General features: G+C 59.8%; 8 protein-coding genes across 8 annotated transcripts; 4 read left to right on the top strand and 4 right to left on the bottom strand.

Moving 5' to 3' along the window:
- Positions 1–226: 226 nt before the first annotated feature.
- MRD1 (Multiple RNA-binding domain-containing protein 1) lies at positions 227–3,110 on the bottom strand (the record flags this gene model as incomplete). The annotated part of the gene is made up of 3 exons (XM_028620058.1): positions 227–2,272; positions 2,314–2,554; positions 3,070–3,110. 3 exons carry the CDS (start codon positions 3,108–3,110, stop codon positions 227–229), a joined length of 2,328 nt encoding a protein of 775 aa, XP_028479030.1.
- Positions 3,111–3,450: 340 nt separating this feature from the next.
- Positions 3,451–4,060, top strand: RPS19 (40S ribosomal protein S19; the record flags this gene model as incomplete). Its single annotated transcript, XM_028620057.1, has 2 exons — positions 3,451–3,616; positions 3,729–4,060. The coding sequence occupies 2 exons, from the start codon at positions 3,451–3,453 to the stop codon at positions 4,058–4,060; spliced, it is 498 nt and encodes a 165-aa protein (XP_028479029.1).
- Positions 4,061–4,688: 628 nt separating this feature from the next.
- On the bottom strand, positions 4,689–5,763 carry EHS24_004481 (uncharacterized protein; the record flags this gene model as incomplete). The annotated part of the gene is made up of 3 exons (XM_028620056.1): positions 4,689–4,727; positions 4,771–5,626; positions 5,678–5,763. The coding sequence occupies 3 exons, from the start codon at positions 5,761–5,763 to the stop codon at positions 4,689–4,691; spliced, it is 981 nt and encodes a 326-aa protein (XP_028479028.1).
- A 1,041-nt stretch (positions 5,764–6,804) lies between these two features.
- EHS24_004480 (uncharacterized protein) lies at positions 6,805–7,472 on the top strand (the record flags this gene model as incomplete). Its single annotated transcript, XM_028620055.1, has 3 exons — positions 6,805–6,933; positions 7,040–7,160; positions 7,201–7,472. 3 exons carry the CDS (start codon positions 6,805–6,807, stop codon positions 7,470–7,472), a joined length of 522 nt encoding a protein of 173 aa, XP_028479027.1.
- A 170-nt stretch (positions 7,473–7,642) lies between these two features.
- On the bottom strand, positions 7,643–8,733 carry EHS24_004479 (uncharacterized protein; the record flags this gene model as incomplete). Its single annotated transcript, XM_028620054.1, has 7 exons — positions 7,643–7,743; positions 7,950–8,188; positions 8,228–8,310; positions 8,359–8,379; positions 8,431–8,548; positions 8,596–8,627; positions 8,674–8,733. 7 exons carry the CDS (start codon positions 8,731–8,733, stop codon positions 7,643–7,645), a joined length of 654 nt encoding a protein of 217 aa, XP_028479026.1.
- A 265-nt stretch (positions 8,734–8,998) lies between these two features.
- Positions 8,999–11,291, top strand: EHS24_004478 (uncharacterized protein; the record flags this gene model as incomplete). Its single annotated transcript, XM_028620053.1, has 3 exons — positions 8,999–9,817; positions 9,859–10,203; positions 10,245–11,291. The coding sequence occupies 3 exons, from the start codon at positions 8,999–9,001 to the stop codon at positions 11,289–11,291; spliced, it is 2,211 nt and encodes a 736-aa protein (XP_028479025.1).
- A 505-nt stretch (positions 11,292–11,796) lies between these two features.
- Positions 11,797–12,665, bottom strand: RPL37A (60S ribosomal protein L37A; the record flags this gene model as incomplete). Its single annotated transcript, XM_028620052.1, has 5 exons — positions 11,797–11,978; positions 12,347–12,420; positions 12,478–12,491; positions 12,599–12,604; positions 12,663–12,665. The coding sequence occupies 5 exons, from the start codon at positions 12,663–12,665 to the stop codon at positions 11,797–11,799; spliced, it is 279 nt and encodes a 92-aa protein (XP_028479024.1).
- A 1,355-nt stretch (positions 12,666–14,020) lies between these two features.
- On the top strand, positions 14,021–14,568 carry EHS24_004476 (uncharacterized protein; the record flags this gene model as incomplete). The annotated part of the gene is made up of 4 exons (XM_028620051.1): positions 14,021–14,024; positions 14,133–14,232; positions 14,295–14,473; positions 14,522–14,568. The coding sequence occupies 4 exons, from the start codon at positions 14,021–14,023 to the stop codon at positions 14,566–14,568; spliced, it is 330 nt and encodes a 109-aa protein (XP_028479023.1).
- Between the last annotated feature and the right edge of the window lie 232 nt (positions 14,569–14,800).

Here is a 14,800-nt window from a genome sequence, read left to right as displayed (position 1 = left end):
TGTTGTCCAGTGTCCAGTACACTTTGGAGTGCACTTTGGATATCGTATCGCAGTTTTCCTGAGGATCCGCAGCTACTTCCGACGACTCAGACCTGCTTCTCTGCTCTGCGTCCTTGTTCCAAGCGCCCGCCCGCCCGCGCGCCCACTTTGAGCCCCCACTCTATAGGGAATGACAATACCTGATGCATACAGTGTGAAAGAATGAACGATCTCCCAAGCGCGCCCCTTACACCTCCAGCCCATCGTCCTCGTCCATGTCGCCCTTGCCCGACAGGTCGAGCTTGCGTTTCCTGCCGCCCACATCGCCCATCTTGGCGTCGCGCCCGACCTTTTCGCGCAGGGCATCGACGTCGACCGAGTCGGCGTCGTTGGCCCACTCGGTGACCAGGTGACGGCCGAGCAAATGGGTGTGCTTGAGCGCGTCCATCGCGCGCTGCGCCTCGGCGTGCGTCGTAAACTCGAGGAAGGCGAAACCACGGGTGCTCTGGGCGCCCGAGGCCGAGAGCGTGGGCTTGCGCGGCACACGCAGGCTCTTGAGCGTGCCATACGCCGAGAACAGGTCGCGCACGTCGTTCTTGGTGGCCTCGAACGGCAAGTTCTTGACGAGGATCTTGGTGCCCTTGGTCTTGCCCGACATTTCGCCGCCCTTGGCGTCCTTCTTGTTCTCCTTGGCGTCCTCCTCGGCACCGCGCTGTGCCCACTTGGCGTCGAGCGCGTGTCCGTCCACCTCGAAGCCGGCCAGACCGCCGAGCGCCTTCTGGGCGTCCTTTTTGGTCTTGAAGCCGACGAAACCGAAACCCATCGACAGGCGCTGGCCCTCGCGCTTGGGGTCGGGCTTGGTCTGCACGCGGGCAAACGAGAATCCGGGCAGGGCAGAGAGGACAGACGAGAGGCGCTCCGTGGTGGTAGCCCATGCGAGGTTCTTGAGGAAGAGGGTCGAGCCAGCCTCGTCGGTGGGTGCAGGCTGGTCACGGGCAGCCGCCTCGGCCTCGGCGACCTTGTCGGCAAGACGGGCACGCTCCTCGGCCTCCTTCGAGGCAGGGGTCGAGGTGACGTTGTTGTTGAACATGCCCACGGGGCCCTTTTCGAGGTACAGGACAGCGTTGCCGATACGGCGGTAGGCGAGGGCACGGAATGCGCGACCGGCATCCATGCTGTTGGCAAACTCGACAACGCCAATGGTACCCGCGGGGGGCAGGAGCACACGCTTCAGCTCGCCGTGGGGCACAAAGAGGTCCTGGAGGGCCTGGATCGTAGTGCCAAAGGGAATGTTCTTGACGAGGATGATGGTCTGCGAGCGGGGCACCTTGGGCTTGAGAGCCTCAACAACAATGCCCTCGTTTTCAAAGTACGCCTTGGTCTCGGCGATGACATGGGTCTCGGCGAGCGCGAGCTTGACGGCAGCGCTGACATCGCCCGAGCCGCTCAGCAGCTCCGACTTGGAGACACCCATGCGTTCGGCGACCGAGGCCGCAACGGCATCACTGTTCATGTAGAGACTTGCCCAGTTGACACCCTTTGCGCTGTCGGCCTTGCGCTTCTCGTCGACCTTTTCCTTGACCTCGCCACGCTTCTCGGCAGCCTTGCCCAGCACCTTGCCGTCCGTAACGCCCTCGGTGCCTGCGGCCTTCTCCTGTCCTGGACGTGCGCGCCCGGGGAGAACGTGAAGGAGACGGCCCTGGAAAGTAGTCTTGTCCAGAGTCTTGTGAGCGGAAAGGGCGTCCTGGGGGTCGCGGAACAGAACAAACGCCGTGCCCAGAGGCTCGCCAGTCTGAGCCGACACGGGCATGTGGACGTCGACAGTCGGGCCAAACCGTCCAAAGTGTGCCGTAATGTCCTCGGCAGTGGTTACGAACGCCAGGTTACGCACAAACAGACGGCCAGTCGAGAGAATGAGTGCCTCCTCGGGGTCGTGGCGAACCACGGCGACAGACTCGTCGCCGTCGCCACCGAGCGCCTTTTGCCTGCGTGCGAGCCACGCCGCGTCGTCGTCGTCCTCATTGTCGTCCTCGGCCTCGTCGTCCGACCCGGAAGTGGCCTTCTCCTTGCCCTTCTTGCTCGCCTTGGCTTTGGCCTCCTTGGTGCCCTCGGCAACCCAGCCCTTATCGCCGGGAACCGCCACGGCGTCGGCGGACGGAGCCGTGGGGTCGACGCCCTTCATGACGTCCATAAACTCCTTCAGGCCCTTGGAGGGACCAGCCTCGGCGCGGGGCTCATCGTTGCTGCCAGACGCCTCGGTCTTGGCGCGCTTCGCAGGCTTGGGTGCCAATGGCTGGCGGTGTCAGTTGACGATGCACACCACTCTCAACTCACCTCATCGCGAACAAAGTCGACCTTGACTTTACCGCCGCCAAACGCAAAGGAGCCGTCAAACCAGTCCTTGACCTTTTGGGCCTCCTCGTCGCTCTTGTATCCGACGAACGCGAAGCGACGCTTGGAGACGAGCTTGGAGTCGGTGACGACGGTGGAGGCAAGAGTCTTGGGCTCGGTGAGCTTGGACCGGAACTGGTCCGGGGTGAGGGTTGGGGGGAGGTTGAGGAAGATGAGACGCGACCTGGCGAGTCAGTAAGGGAGCTTGTCGCTGCTGGGGAGGGAGCTTACATGGTGGTGCGCGGTGGTTGAGTTGCAGGTGGACTGACTCTTCACGTCAATAACAAGGGACCGCCATCAGAAATCTTGAAGATGCAAGTCACAATCACGTGACTTGCGAGTCCTCACGCGGTGTTACGTAACTGCAACCCACGTGGAGATCTCGCCACAAGCTATATCGCCGACGACACAGAGGAAATTCGACGGAACCAATTGCCCAAAGTCCCGGCCAGCGTCGAGGTGCCAGCCAGCCCCGTGTGCGGTGCCGTTTGGATTGGAGCTCACCTTCGCTGAACGACCTTCTTCACCCCTCAAAACACATACACGTGAGTGCCCACGGCGACGACAGCGACGACGACGACGAGTACCAGAGTGCTGACTGAGTGTCTTTCCCCCAACTGCTCTCCCCGCGCGCTTCCCTCGTTCTCGAACTGTCCAATTTGGCCTGGTTGTCTCTCTCCAACGAAATCCTACGCGCACGCTCCAACCGATTTGCTGGACTCGCTCTTGATCTGTGTCATTTTGCACCTGCCGCTCGTGCCGCTCTGGTGTACTCTCGACCTCTTTTCTGTGGCTGGAACCTGTGAACTTGGAAACATTGGAATCCGTCTGGTTCTCTGGCGACGAATTCTTGGCTGGCCCGATTGGCCGTTTTGTCGAAACTTTCCCCATCCCATTTTCGACACCCTCTCCTCTCTCGTTCTCGTGCGCTTCTCTCTGTCGCAATTTGCGCTCTCCTGTCGCTCCGTCACACGCACCGCACGCGCTCCGTCAAATCTGTGCTGCCCAAATCCCCCTCCCCCTTGATTTATTACACTCTCTCTACTGTCCATCTTTCGACACCCGCATCACCTACAGAAAATGCCTGGCGTGCGCGACGTCTCTGCTGAGGACTTTATCACGGCCTACTCGGCCCACCTCAAGCGCTCGGGTAAGCTCGAGATCCCCACCTGGGTCGACATTGTCAAGACCGGTTGCCAGAAGGAGCTTGCTCCTTACGACCCCGACTGGTACTACGTCCGCGCCGGTGAGTAGACGCGAATCCTGCGAGAACGGAGCACGGGAGAATGGCACCTGCTCTCCCTCTCCTCTCCTCTCGGAACTGTGGCCTTCTGGAACTCTCAACTGACCCCTCGCAGCGGCCGTTGCCCGTCACATCTACCTCCGCAAGCACGTCGGTGTTGGCGCCCTCGCCAAGCTCCACGGCACCCAGCACCGTCGTGGTGTCCGCCCCGGCCACCACCGCGACTCGGCCACCGGTGTCGAGCGCAACGTTGTCCAGTCGCTCGAGAAGATCGGTGTCCTTGAGGCCCACCCCGACGGCGGCCGCAAGATCTCGCAGGACGGCATGCGTGACCTTGACCGTATCGCCACCGCCATCCTCGAGGCCCAGCGCGACGAGGAGGAGTCCGAGGAGGAGTCTGAGGAGGAGGAGGACGACGAGGAGGAGGCTGAGGAGGACGACGAGTAGATTCCTCTCACCATAGCATGGTAGCGGGTTACTGGTCATGAGATTCATCCACATTCCAAAAGCCACAACCGAAGACGACAGTGCTGCAATGTGGGCGTTTGGGGAGAGGCGCGGCGCTTGAGGCTTGGCTCTGTATGGGTTGACAGGAGGGGGGAGAGCCGGTACTGACTCGTCTGCATCTGCATCTGCGGGTCTGCGTCCTGCGCAGAGTGCCTTACAGACGACACTGTGGAATGGAATTGGAACGGAGCAGCCGCGGTTTTTCAGTAATTGGCTCCGCCCGGAATGGTTAGGCCCGTGGAGCTGTGGCATGGGACAGTTGAACAGTGCCACGCAGCATCGAGCAGGGGGACATAGACAAAAGCGTTGCATGGGCTATCGTATCCGTTATCCGGCCCACTTTGGATAAGCAAGCGACCGAAAGGGTGTCCAGGATAGCAAGAGAAGGTGAACATGTTACCGAAGTTAAAGGAAGGTACTGAAGCAAGGGCGAGGCGACAGGTCGCGCCGATTGAGGAGGTTTGGGAAATAAGGTGTCTCGTGGAAGGCGTGGAGGGAGAGTCGTTGCGGGCATGAGCAGGTCTGCGTGTTTGAGGGAGGGTATCTGGTTTGAAGTACATGGAGCGAGTTACAGGCGGCCTTGAGGGAGCTGTTGAGGTGGTGGCGCCTGAAATTGCAGGTCAATACAACGAGCGATGCAATTTACCTACCACGCGGGTCTTCTTGTTGGCAGCTCCGCCACTCGACTCCGAATCCTCGGTGAGGGCGGAGCGCTTGGCCTTGATGGAGGGGAACGTGGGAGTACCAGACACCGGCTTCAAGCTCCACTTGGCGGGAGTCTTGATGACAGGCATAGACTTGGAGAACTTGAGGCGGTTACCACGGACCAGTGGCGACGCGGGACCCACCGAGTCCTGGGCGGCCACACGAGTATCCTCGGGCTTGGTCTTGGTCTTGAGCTTGGTGGGGCTGGAGAGTATAGCAGTTCCGGGAGTGACGGGCCAAAGGAGGGCCAAAGCCGGCGAGGGTTCGTCCTCAATCTCACGCGTCCAGACGCGGACGGGAAGGTGGGCTGGGAGCGTCTTGGCCCTGCTCATTCCGGCACGAGTACGCGGCTGGATGGGGAACACGTTGTTCTTGGCCTTGAACTCGGGGAAGGGAGACGTGTGGTGGCGCTTCGTCGCTATCGAACGACGACCCATTTGGAGTTGGGCAAGAGTCTTGCGCGTCTTCGGGGCGGGAGTGAGGTCTTCACCAAACTTCAGCCCGCTGGCTGGCGCATCCACACCTTGGTCTGCAGCTTCGGCATCGTGGGCAGTGGCAGCACCGATGAACTCGGTGTCAAGTGGACCCTGCTGGGAGATGGGGGTGTAGAGGTGGTAGGCTGGAGACCCGAGTGACGGGGCTGTGCCCAACCAGGGGGTCGTAGGAGCCGCCGACCCCGGCCACAAGGTGAAGGGAGACTGCGCGGGGTGGATCATTGACTTAGAGACGCGGTTGGGAATGGGGGAGCTAGGAATAGGGATGGCGCGTGGAGTGAGCGGGGTTGGAGTGCTAGGATATGGGCTGTATCAGACGTCAGCCTGGGCAGGAGAGAGTTTTACGACTGAGACTCACCGCAGATCATTGTTGGGAAGCTTCTTCTTCTTGGGCGTGCCCCACGCAGGGCGCGGGGGAGAGGAGAGGCCGTCGCCGGCGAACATGATAGTGATGGGATGACAGGTGTGGGAGGACTGGATGAGACACAGAGATGGATGGGAGGGATTGCGGGATGGAGAGGAGGGAAGACACAAGGAAGACGTCAACTGACACAAGTTGACTGGACCGGCGTGTGGCACTTGTTTGGGCGTGTTTGGGTGGCGTCCACCGTAAAAAATATTGCCCGCTGACTTCTGCACATTCCATTTCTCTCTTCAACCAACCCAATCGAGCAGATGAATGTTGCCTACGTAGTTAGGTGCTACATAACTATGTGCCTCTTGGGAAACCTACTACGGTCACTCACCTCGGTGAGAGGGTTCTCAGTGAACAAAGCATTTGCAGTGAACCAGTTATTTATACCCACCGAACACTTTTAAACACTGCCCTTCCCTTCTCCTATCAATGATAACCCATGTTCCGGAACTAGCTGCATTCCGGTACGTAGAAAAGGGACTGGCAAGTCATAAAGATAGGTTGCAAGTATGACGGCTTGGCAAGCGGAAGTGAGTCTATGCACTTCGCAAGCCAGTCAAAAAGTAATGCCCGTGGATGAATCGATTGTCGTTGGTTGTGTGACTTCACCGTGCTGGCTCTCTGTCCCGCCTTCCCAGGCCAAGTGGCAGGGACCCTTCTAGAAGACTTGAACAACGGCACCAAGGTCACTACACCAAGAAGTGGGATGCTAGCCACGCAAGTCTGGTATTGAAAGTGGGAGGGGATAAATCGGTGTCGAGGCCGGAGAAAGCTGAGAGTGCAGGAGAACGGCACCGAAGGCGATGACGCGCAGACTTGAGCAAACCAGAAGCTGCCTGGTCTAGGCAAACATCTAGATACTGCCATACCCGGTACGCGCGCGCGCGCGCAGTCAGATCCAGAGGCAGAGCTGGCAGAGGATGACAGCCAATGTGCTCAGCAATGTCCCAGCGCCACATGCCACTCCTCTGCCGCCAGGGGCATCAAGACCTCCACTCTCGCATCCTCACCGAAACCACCCGTGTCAACAAATCCGTCGTCACACCACACACACTCTCTCACACCGGCCCATGAAGTTTCTCTCGTGTTTCCGCCGGCCATTAGAAGACCCAGAACGTCCCCTCCTCAACGACGGATACCAGGCGGGATGCGTGTTCTGTACCGTGTCCAAGGACAACGGCTTTGCTGTTGAATACGAGGTGGGTGACGTCGGCACGTTCTCCGTCGGCTGGCATGAGCGATCGCAAGCCGACACTTCCGGGAGGGCATAACGGCTGGACGGAGGTCCACTACTGACACGTCCAGGACGAGGAGCTCATTGTCTTCCGAGACCGCTGGCCGCGCGCGCTGGAACACCTCCTCGTCATTCCGCGCCGACACACCGTCTCGACCGTGCACGAGTTGACTGCCGCGGACATTCCCTTCAGTGCGTGCTTCTGTGAGCTGGACGTATCTAACGTCAACAGTTGAGCGCATGGCTGCGCGCGCACGTTCCCTCCGACCCGGGAACGACGTCAAGCTCGGGTTCCACATCCCGCCCATGTCCAGCGTCCACCACTTGCACATGCACGTCCTGGTGCCGCCCTTTACGCTTCTGGGCAAGGTGCAGTACCCTGTGAGGATGGGGGAGGACGGGGGCAAGAAGTGGACGTGGTTTGTTACGCCGAGCCAGGTCGTGAGTATTCTGGAGAATGGAGGCACCATTGGCCTCAAGGCGCGTGCTGGCAAGAAGGCATAGATAGAGAAGCAGGCGGTAGGATCGCGACGCTGAGCGGCTCGCCGCCCATAATTCATGTACAACAATGCATAAACATCAGAGTGTGTCACGGTACGCGGAGAAGAGCCATGTATGATGAAACGGGAAAGTGGGGGAGAGTGGGAGATGGTGGGAGAGAGATGCACTTGCCGCTAGCCCAGAACGTGCATGTTCTTCTTTGCCTTCTTAAGCTTCTTGGCTTTGGTGTCTTTGTTGAAGTCACGCCAGTTGCCAACACGTTCTTCGCGGTTCTCTGTAGACGTGAGATGTAGACGAGCGGACGAGGTCGGAAAGAGGAGCATACGGTGTCAGCTACTGTTTCTCTCACGATATGGGGGAGGACTAGGCAGAGAAGGACAAGACCATAGGTCGGGAGAACAGTGCCACCTGTGCGGGTCCAGTAAGAACAGGCTCCAGATGCCCTCGTCTCAACAAAAAAAGGAAACAGGAGAGACTCACCTTCCCACTTTTGCTTCTCCTCGTGCTTGCGCTTGCGGTTGGCGACCTCGGCCTCCTTACGCTCGCGCTCCTCCTTCTCGTTGACGTTGACCATCTTCTGGCGCATTCGCTTGGACACTTCGTCCTCGACGAACAGCTCCTTGGCCTTGGCGCGGATCTGGTGCTCGTATGGCGGCTTGAGGTCTGCCAGTCGTGGGTCGTCGGGTGTCACGCCAACCGCATATCCTGCACCGAGAACGCTGTACGAGTTAGCCAAGATGCAAGGATCGCCAACTCACGCTTTAAGCACCTGAGTGCGTGAATAGGTCATGATAGAGTCAATCTCTGCCTTTTTGTTCTCATCGGAAAGTTGGCTCTCAGCCTGTATCGTTAGAGATCATGTCCGGGTACCCCAGGAGAAAGGGCTCACCTTTTTCAGCAAATCAAACGCCTGTGGAGAAGCAGATCAGCTGTGTCCTTTCAACGTGACGCCGCTACTCACCTCGTGTCCTTGCTCGTGCTTGAACTTGTCCGGGTGAATCATCAACGACTTCTTACGGTATTGTTTCTTGACCTCGGACTCTGTCGCAAACGCAGGGAGGTCCAGCACATCGTAGGGGCTGTGTTGGTCAGCTTACATCCACGAGAGCGATTTTCAGCTGCTCACTTGAGCTTGAAGGCTGCCAGGACGCGTTGAACCTGGGTTGTGTCAGTGGTGCTTGCTTGCAACAGCGTTGGGACCCACCTCGGCCTCCTTGGCGACGTCTCGCGCTGTCTGCTTGAGCACTGAATCCACTGCCGACATGCTGTTTATGGACAGAAAGAGTGGTGTGTAATAGATGTGTATTGGCTGCCGTTGAGTGGCGAAATCGCTGACTGCAGGAACCACACAGCCCACACGCCCACTCACCCAGCGGCGACTTCGGCATTTCCGGCGTGTGGCGGGCGCGACCACCGTGATCGGGTGCGGCGGCCCAGGGCGGCGTGCAGTCTCAAGTATTGGCCACCCAACTCGCTCGGGGTTGGTGTCAACTGCTTGCTTCATCACATCGTTCACCACCCTACTCGCAATGGCCGACGCCTTCTTCCTCAAGAAGAAGACCAGGCGCGCCTTTGGCAACAGGATCAGCGGGGCCTCGCAGGCGGTGTCGGCGTCATCCACGCCTCCCCCACCGAGACCCACGCGTCCAGTCCGCCCTCCGCCGCCTGGTGCGGCTGGTCCGGGCCCATCAACGGCCACCGCTGCCGCCGTCAAGGCCGAGTCGACGCCGCCTGCGAGCACCGACCACCTTGTCGAGATCCAGATTGTGTCGGCGGACCCAGACTCGGGACTGCGGTTCAACCTGATGAAGATGAACTCTACGCGCGATGTCGACCCGTCTCACATCCCATCACCCATCCTGCTCAACCGCAAGCAGCCTGGTCCCAAGCAGCCTCCTCAGTTCCAGTTTGACGAGTCGGGAAACATTGTCGGCCGCTTTGTGTATGACGAAGAGGGCAAGCCCGTGCTCGATGACGAGGGCAACCCCAAGGTCGAGAAGCGCAGTGAGATGGACATGTCGCTTGTCGGCATGGCTCCCGGCCAGGCCAGCAAGCGCCGCGGCAAGCGTAGTACCAAAGAGGTCTTCCACCAGGACCTCGAGGTCATCAAGCTCCGCCGCGAAGAGGCCAACCCGTGGGTCCTCGAGGCCAAGAACCCGTCCGAGAACGCGACCGTGTTGCCCGAGCACTGGGTCGGGCGGATGATGGAGCCCAGCTCGCTCCCGACTATTCTCCTCATCAATGAGGGTGAAGGCGCGAGTTTCACAATGGTCCCCCTTGGCAGGACGTACCGCTTCAACCCCGAGCGTCCGTTCAAGGTCATGGACGCGGACCAGGCGAACAAATACGTTCGTGCTCGCATGTTTGTGAATGGTGTGGCTGACGTCAGTACGAGCTGCAGACCAAGTACAAGATCCACGACCGCTGGGGCCAGCGCCAGGAGAGCTCGGGTCCTGGTTTCGTCAAGCCTGAGCCGTCATCGCACGTCGAAGACCGCGCCCAGCGCATGGAGTGGAACATTATGCACAACAAGGGCGAGGTCAGCCGGCCAACGGCCAAGCGCGAGGCGTTCGAGGACGACTATGTCCGCGAGGGCCGTAACATTGGCCGTGGTCTCGAGGGCGGTGTCGACGAGGAGCTCGACTATGATGCAAACGAGGACTTTCAAGATGACGAGGATAGCAACACGTTCTACTTTAACAAGGAGGAAGATGAAGAGAAGAAGCTGCTCGAGGTAAGGTCCCACGTACCGGAGGTCTTTCTGACCTTTTACAGGAGAAGCAAAAGAAGGAGTACCGCTGGGCCAACGCCAATGTCGGCGACCGCCCGCAGATTGAGGACGATGGAGACGACGACGACGATGACCTGTTTGCCGAAAAGCTCAATAGGGAGGGCAGGAAGCTGCGCAAGATGATGCGCAAGCGCGGCGAGGAGGAGGGCGAGCTGTACGACTCGAGTGACGACGACGACGACGACAGTGACAGCGATGACGAGGGGGCCGACAAGGCCAAGGACGTTCCCGGGTCCGCCGAGAAGCCCAGTCGCCACGGATCGCGCGCCGGCTCGCGCGGTCCCGACGGCCGCAGCGGGTCGCCTTCGCGCCGTACCGGCCCTCCCACACCAGAGCGTGCGGGCTCGCTCCCCGGTGCTGGCGCTGCTCTGCTCGCCAAGCGTGCTGCTTCGCGCGCAGGCAGCCCTCGTCTCCGTGCCAGCTCGCCACTGGCTCGCGGAGCATCCCCGGACATGGGCCGCGGTGGCAGTCCAGCCCCGAACGGTCGCTCTGGCTCGCCATCGCTCACTCGTGGTGGTTCTCCCGCACCCGGTGCGCGCGAAGGCACCCCCAGCGGCACGGCCGCCGCCCCGCGTCCCAAGTCTAAGTCGGCCAAGCGCAAGGCCACGTCCGAGTCGCCACTGCGCGACACTGCACCTCCCGCAAGCATGACCTCTGCGACCAGCGTCAAGCGCAAGTCTCCCGAAGACTCGTCGTCGAATCCCGGCACACCCCGCGTCAGCTCTCCTGCAGGCGACGTGCCCGCCGCGGCCAAGAAGAAGAAGAAGAGCCGCGCGAGCTCGGGATCCGCCACGCCGGCCCCCTTCGAGGGCGACTCGTTCGTGGGCATGATCACCAGCGACGACGTGCTCTCGTGGCTCCGCCAGCAGCCATCGACCATCCCCATGGGCAAGGCTATCCAGGCGTTTGCCAAGAAGATCCCTGCCGGCGACAACACGAAGAAGAACCAGGACCTCTTCCTGCACTGGATCCGTACGTTTACGGACAAGGTCGAGGGCAAGGTGCTCCGTCTCAAGGCCGAGTATGCCTAAGTCTGGCAGCGGTCGTCGCGAGAGGGTGAAGGGTATGGGTGTGGTTGAGTGTCTGGGGCCAGAGTGGGTTCGTAGGGTTGACGGGTTTGTGGTGGCGTGGGTGCCGAAAGACGAAACATGAAGAGGGAGACGTAGATGTAGCACAGCATGGATGAACATTACATATGTCTTGACCCGGACACAAGGAGAGAGGATATTCTGAACTGACTGTCCACAAGACGAAACGAAAGAGGTGCTGCCAAGGTTAAGAAGGAAGCACCTACTTGGACGTTCAAGCAGCACAGGACATTGTGTGCTGTCTGACGCTTGAGACACTGCCTCTATTCTCGTCAACCCCTGCCTGCCTGCTGCACCTGCACCTGCGGCTGCCCAACTTCCGAAAAACATATGCTCATGCAACTCCTAAGAGGATGTAGTGATGAATAATACATCAAGTCCTGCAAGCCTGCAGTCCTTACAGCAACGACGACCCGACACGTTTCATAGTAGGTAGGAAACGAGACGTTTAGGCGGAAGCCGAGGCCTTCTTGGGGGCAGCGCCACCCTCACGGAAGCCGTTCTTGAAGCGGCGGTTGACCGACTTGAGGTGGTCGGCGCGGCCGGTACCGGTGGTCTTCCTGCGCTTGGCCTTGAGGCCCCAGTTGAACGAACGGAGCTTGGCGGCGGGGTAACCACACTGAGCACAGGCTGGGAAGGGGGGTTAGTATGGCGGGCCGGAGCTTGCACCCAGGCAACGCGGCGGGACAAGGCAGAGAAGACGAGGAGCGGGCGAGAGAATGTTCGAGGGGGTGAGGGAAGGGGAGGGGGATGAATGAATTTGTCGACAGGCCGGTTTGGTGTAAGAGGCGAGTTTTTCGGTAGGTGGAGGAAAACTTGCTGGTGGGTCTGGGTGTTGGACAAACCAGACAACCAAGGCGACACGACGAGCGCGCGCGCATGGTGCCCAGCACGTCCTCGCCACTGCCCATCTCCATGTCCATGCCGGTCCACTTGCTGGGCGAAATCCTTCTCTGCCTTGCCCTCGCGTGCCAGGCTTCCGGCGGGGTTGCACTCACTGTGCTTCTGCTTGTGGAACGAGCGGTTACCGCAACGGCGGCAGAGGGTGTGCGACTTCGAGTGACGCTTACCGCTGTAGAGATTGTCAGCTACTGTGCGTCTACCGGCAATAAAAGCTTTCTCTACTCACAACGAGGGGGTACCCTGTTAACGATTAAAGCCAGACCAGGTCAGAGGACCTTCCGTCAGCTACTTGTCCCATTGCCCTAGGGGGCCGGGAGGCTGCCGAAGCAGAGCGCGATATTACTGACCTTACTCTGCGGACGTTAGCGACGTTCTCTCCACCTTCGTTCTCGCTGTCGCCACTGTACTCACCATTTTTGACGATGTTTGATGGATGGACAAGACCTGGACGAAATCGCAACGCTCAAGTGTTTCTGCACGCCCGCGCTCCGAGGCCTCGCCCAGGCGCGGGGGCATGGCCAAACTGCCCCGATTTCGCGGCGTTAACTCTGAAGGCAGATATTGCCGGGGGAGTGTGGCACACGGACAGAAGTGTATCTCCGCATCATCGTTTAACTGTTACGTAAATTCATAGTCCCAGCGGAAGCTTTTAGCGGCCCGATCGGCTGTGTTCCCCCCCCCCTGTGTGGCAGCCCAAAAGCGCAGTTGTGCGTGTGTCTTCCCACTCGCTGCGCCAGCCCTTAAGCCCTCTTGGTACGCACGCCCAAACTCCCTCGGCTGTGTGGGGACCCGTGACAGTGCTATATTGGGTGGAAGAGGCGTCTTGGCTGACGTCGGTGGTGGCGGTGGGCGTGGTGGTGCTCGTCGTCGCCCAGAGGGATCATCGTGGCGGCCGCAATCACCCACCTCGCCCAAATGTATGCTACGTGCTGGTGAACCAGTCAACAAGCCCCCCTTTGCTGGCTCTGCGTGAGATCCGCCAGCTTCCACGCAATGGCACGCAACACCTGCACAAGGGATCAAGCTCGAGCTCGCTCGTCATGCAATAGGCTCTGGCGTGAGGATCAAATGGCGGCAAGTCCCCCGATCGTTGCGTGATTTAGCTCGCGCCGAGAGCCGCAAAACGCTCCCACGAGAGACGCGCGTCCAGCTCGTCCAGGCTTCCATGACGCGATGACGAGCGACGGTGAGAACGTGGGCACCGGAACGATGAACGACTTAACGAGGGCTCCCCTGTCCCACTACTGAAACGCCATGCGTAGACCCATGAGACGGGCGTCGATCGCGGAGAATGCTGGGTGGGAGAGAGGGTTGAGGCATTGGGGACCTGAGGAGCAATTATCCCCCCGAAATGCTGCCGGCACAGCTTCTATTGGGCCTTTTGGGAGACACCACATGCCAGGGCGGAATGCCGCCTCAGCACTTTCACAGCGCCGGGATATGTGGGCCAGAGCCTCTCACTCCCTTAGAGCATATGGCACACAACAGCGCAGCAGACGAGAGAAGGGGAAACAAGGTGCGTGACGCGGGACGTCTCGAGAGGCGCATGTCTGTGGCCCGGGTGCGGCAGGTGCTCTCTCGGTCATGTCTTCTCCAGACGCAGCCGTGTGTCTGTTCTGCCATGGCGTGACGCGACACGATGCCTCTTCCAACCCGGCAGCCCACTCTCATGGCATATATAAGGCCTAGTGCTTGAGGTCTAGTTCACGACTCATTCACTCTCTCTTTCTCTCACCTCTTCTTCACCTCCGCAACACAAACAAACCACAATGGGTGAGTGACATCCGCAACATCCACCACATGCCGTCATCAGCGACCTTGTGGTTGTTGACATTCTCATACCTGGTCACCTCGTTCATCCTACTGACACTTTCATCCCAGGTCTTTCCGACTTCTTCAACCAGAGCCAGGCCGAGCGCACCATCAACGCCGACCCCAACAACCCCGAGCACCAGGGCCACCTCTCGCACGAGCTCATCGGGTACGTTTACCTCTACGGGTTCCTCACACAACATTGACCACCCATGCTGACGGCTTTCCCAGTGGTGCCGCCGCCTTTGCCGCTGCCCGCGCCTACGAGCAGAAGCAGGAGCGTGAGGGCAAGCCCGCCAACCACGCCCTCGCCAAGGAGCTCCTTGCCGCCTTTGCCGGTGCCGAGGTCGACAAGCTCGCCGAGACCAAGGGCCTCAGCTTCCTTGACCGCGAGAAGGCCAAGCACGAGGGTGAGTCGCGCAGCTGTAAAAGACGTTCCGTAGCTGACATTCATCCAGCCAAGAAGCAGGCCGAGGCCGCCCTCGCGCAGTCGGGCCAGTACTAAGCTGCTCGCTCGCTGTTGGGTCGCAAACGTTGTAGCAAAAGACGAGATTACGAGATGAAGAAGATGGGGCACTGTCCCCCAGCATATTGATAACCACCTATCCACTCCCCCTGAATGCTCACTGATCGATCACTGACGTATGGGATGGGCTGATCGTCGTCATGTCAAGCTTCCCAAGCATCTATTCCACAGCGCCCAGGCCTCGACAACCCATGGCGTACAAGTGTTTGTT

The sequence above is a fragment of the Apiotrichum porosum genome, assembly GCF_003942205.1.
Source record: "Apiotrichum porosum strain DSM 27194 chromosome Unknown scaffold_2, whole genome shotgun sequence".
NCBI lineage: Eukaryota > Fungi > Basidiomycota > Tremellomycetes > Trichosporonales > Trichosporonaceae > Apiotrichum > Apiotrichum porosum.
The sequence above is the reverse complement of the archived record's forward strand: the minus strand, read 5'-3'. Positions and strand labels throughout refer to the sequence as shown.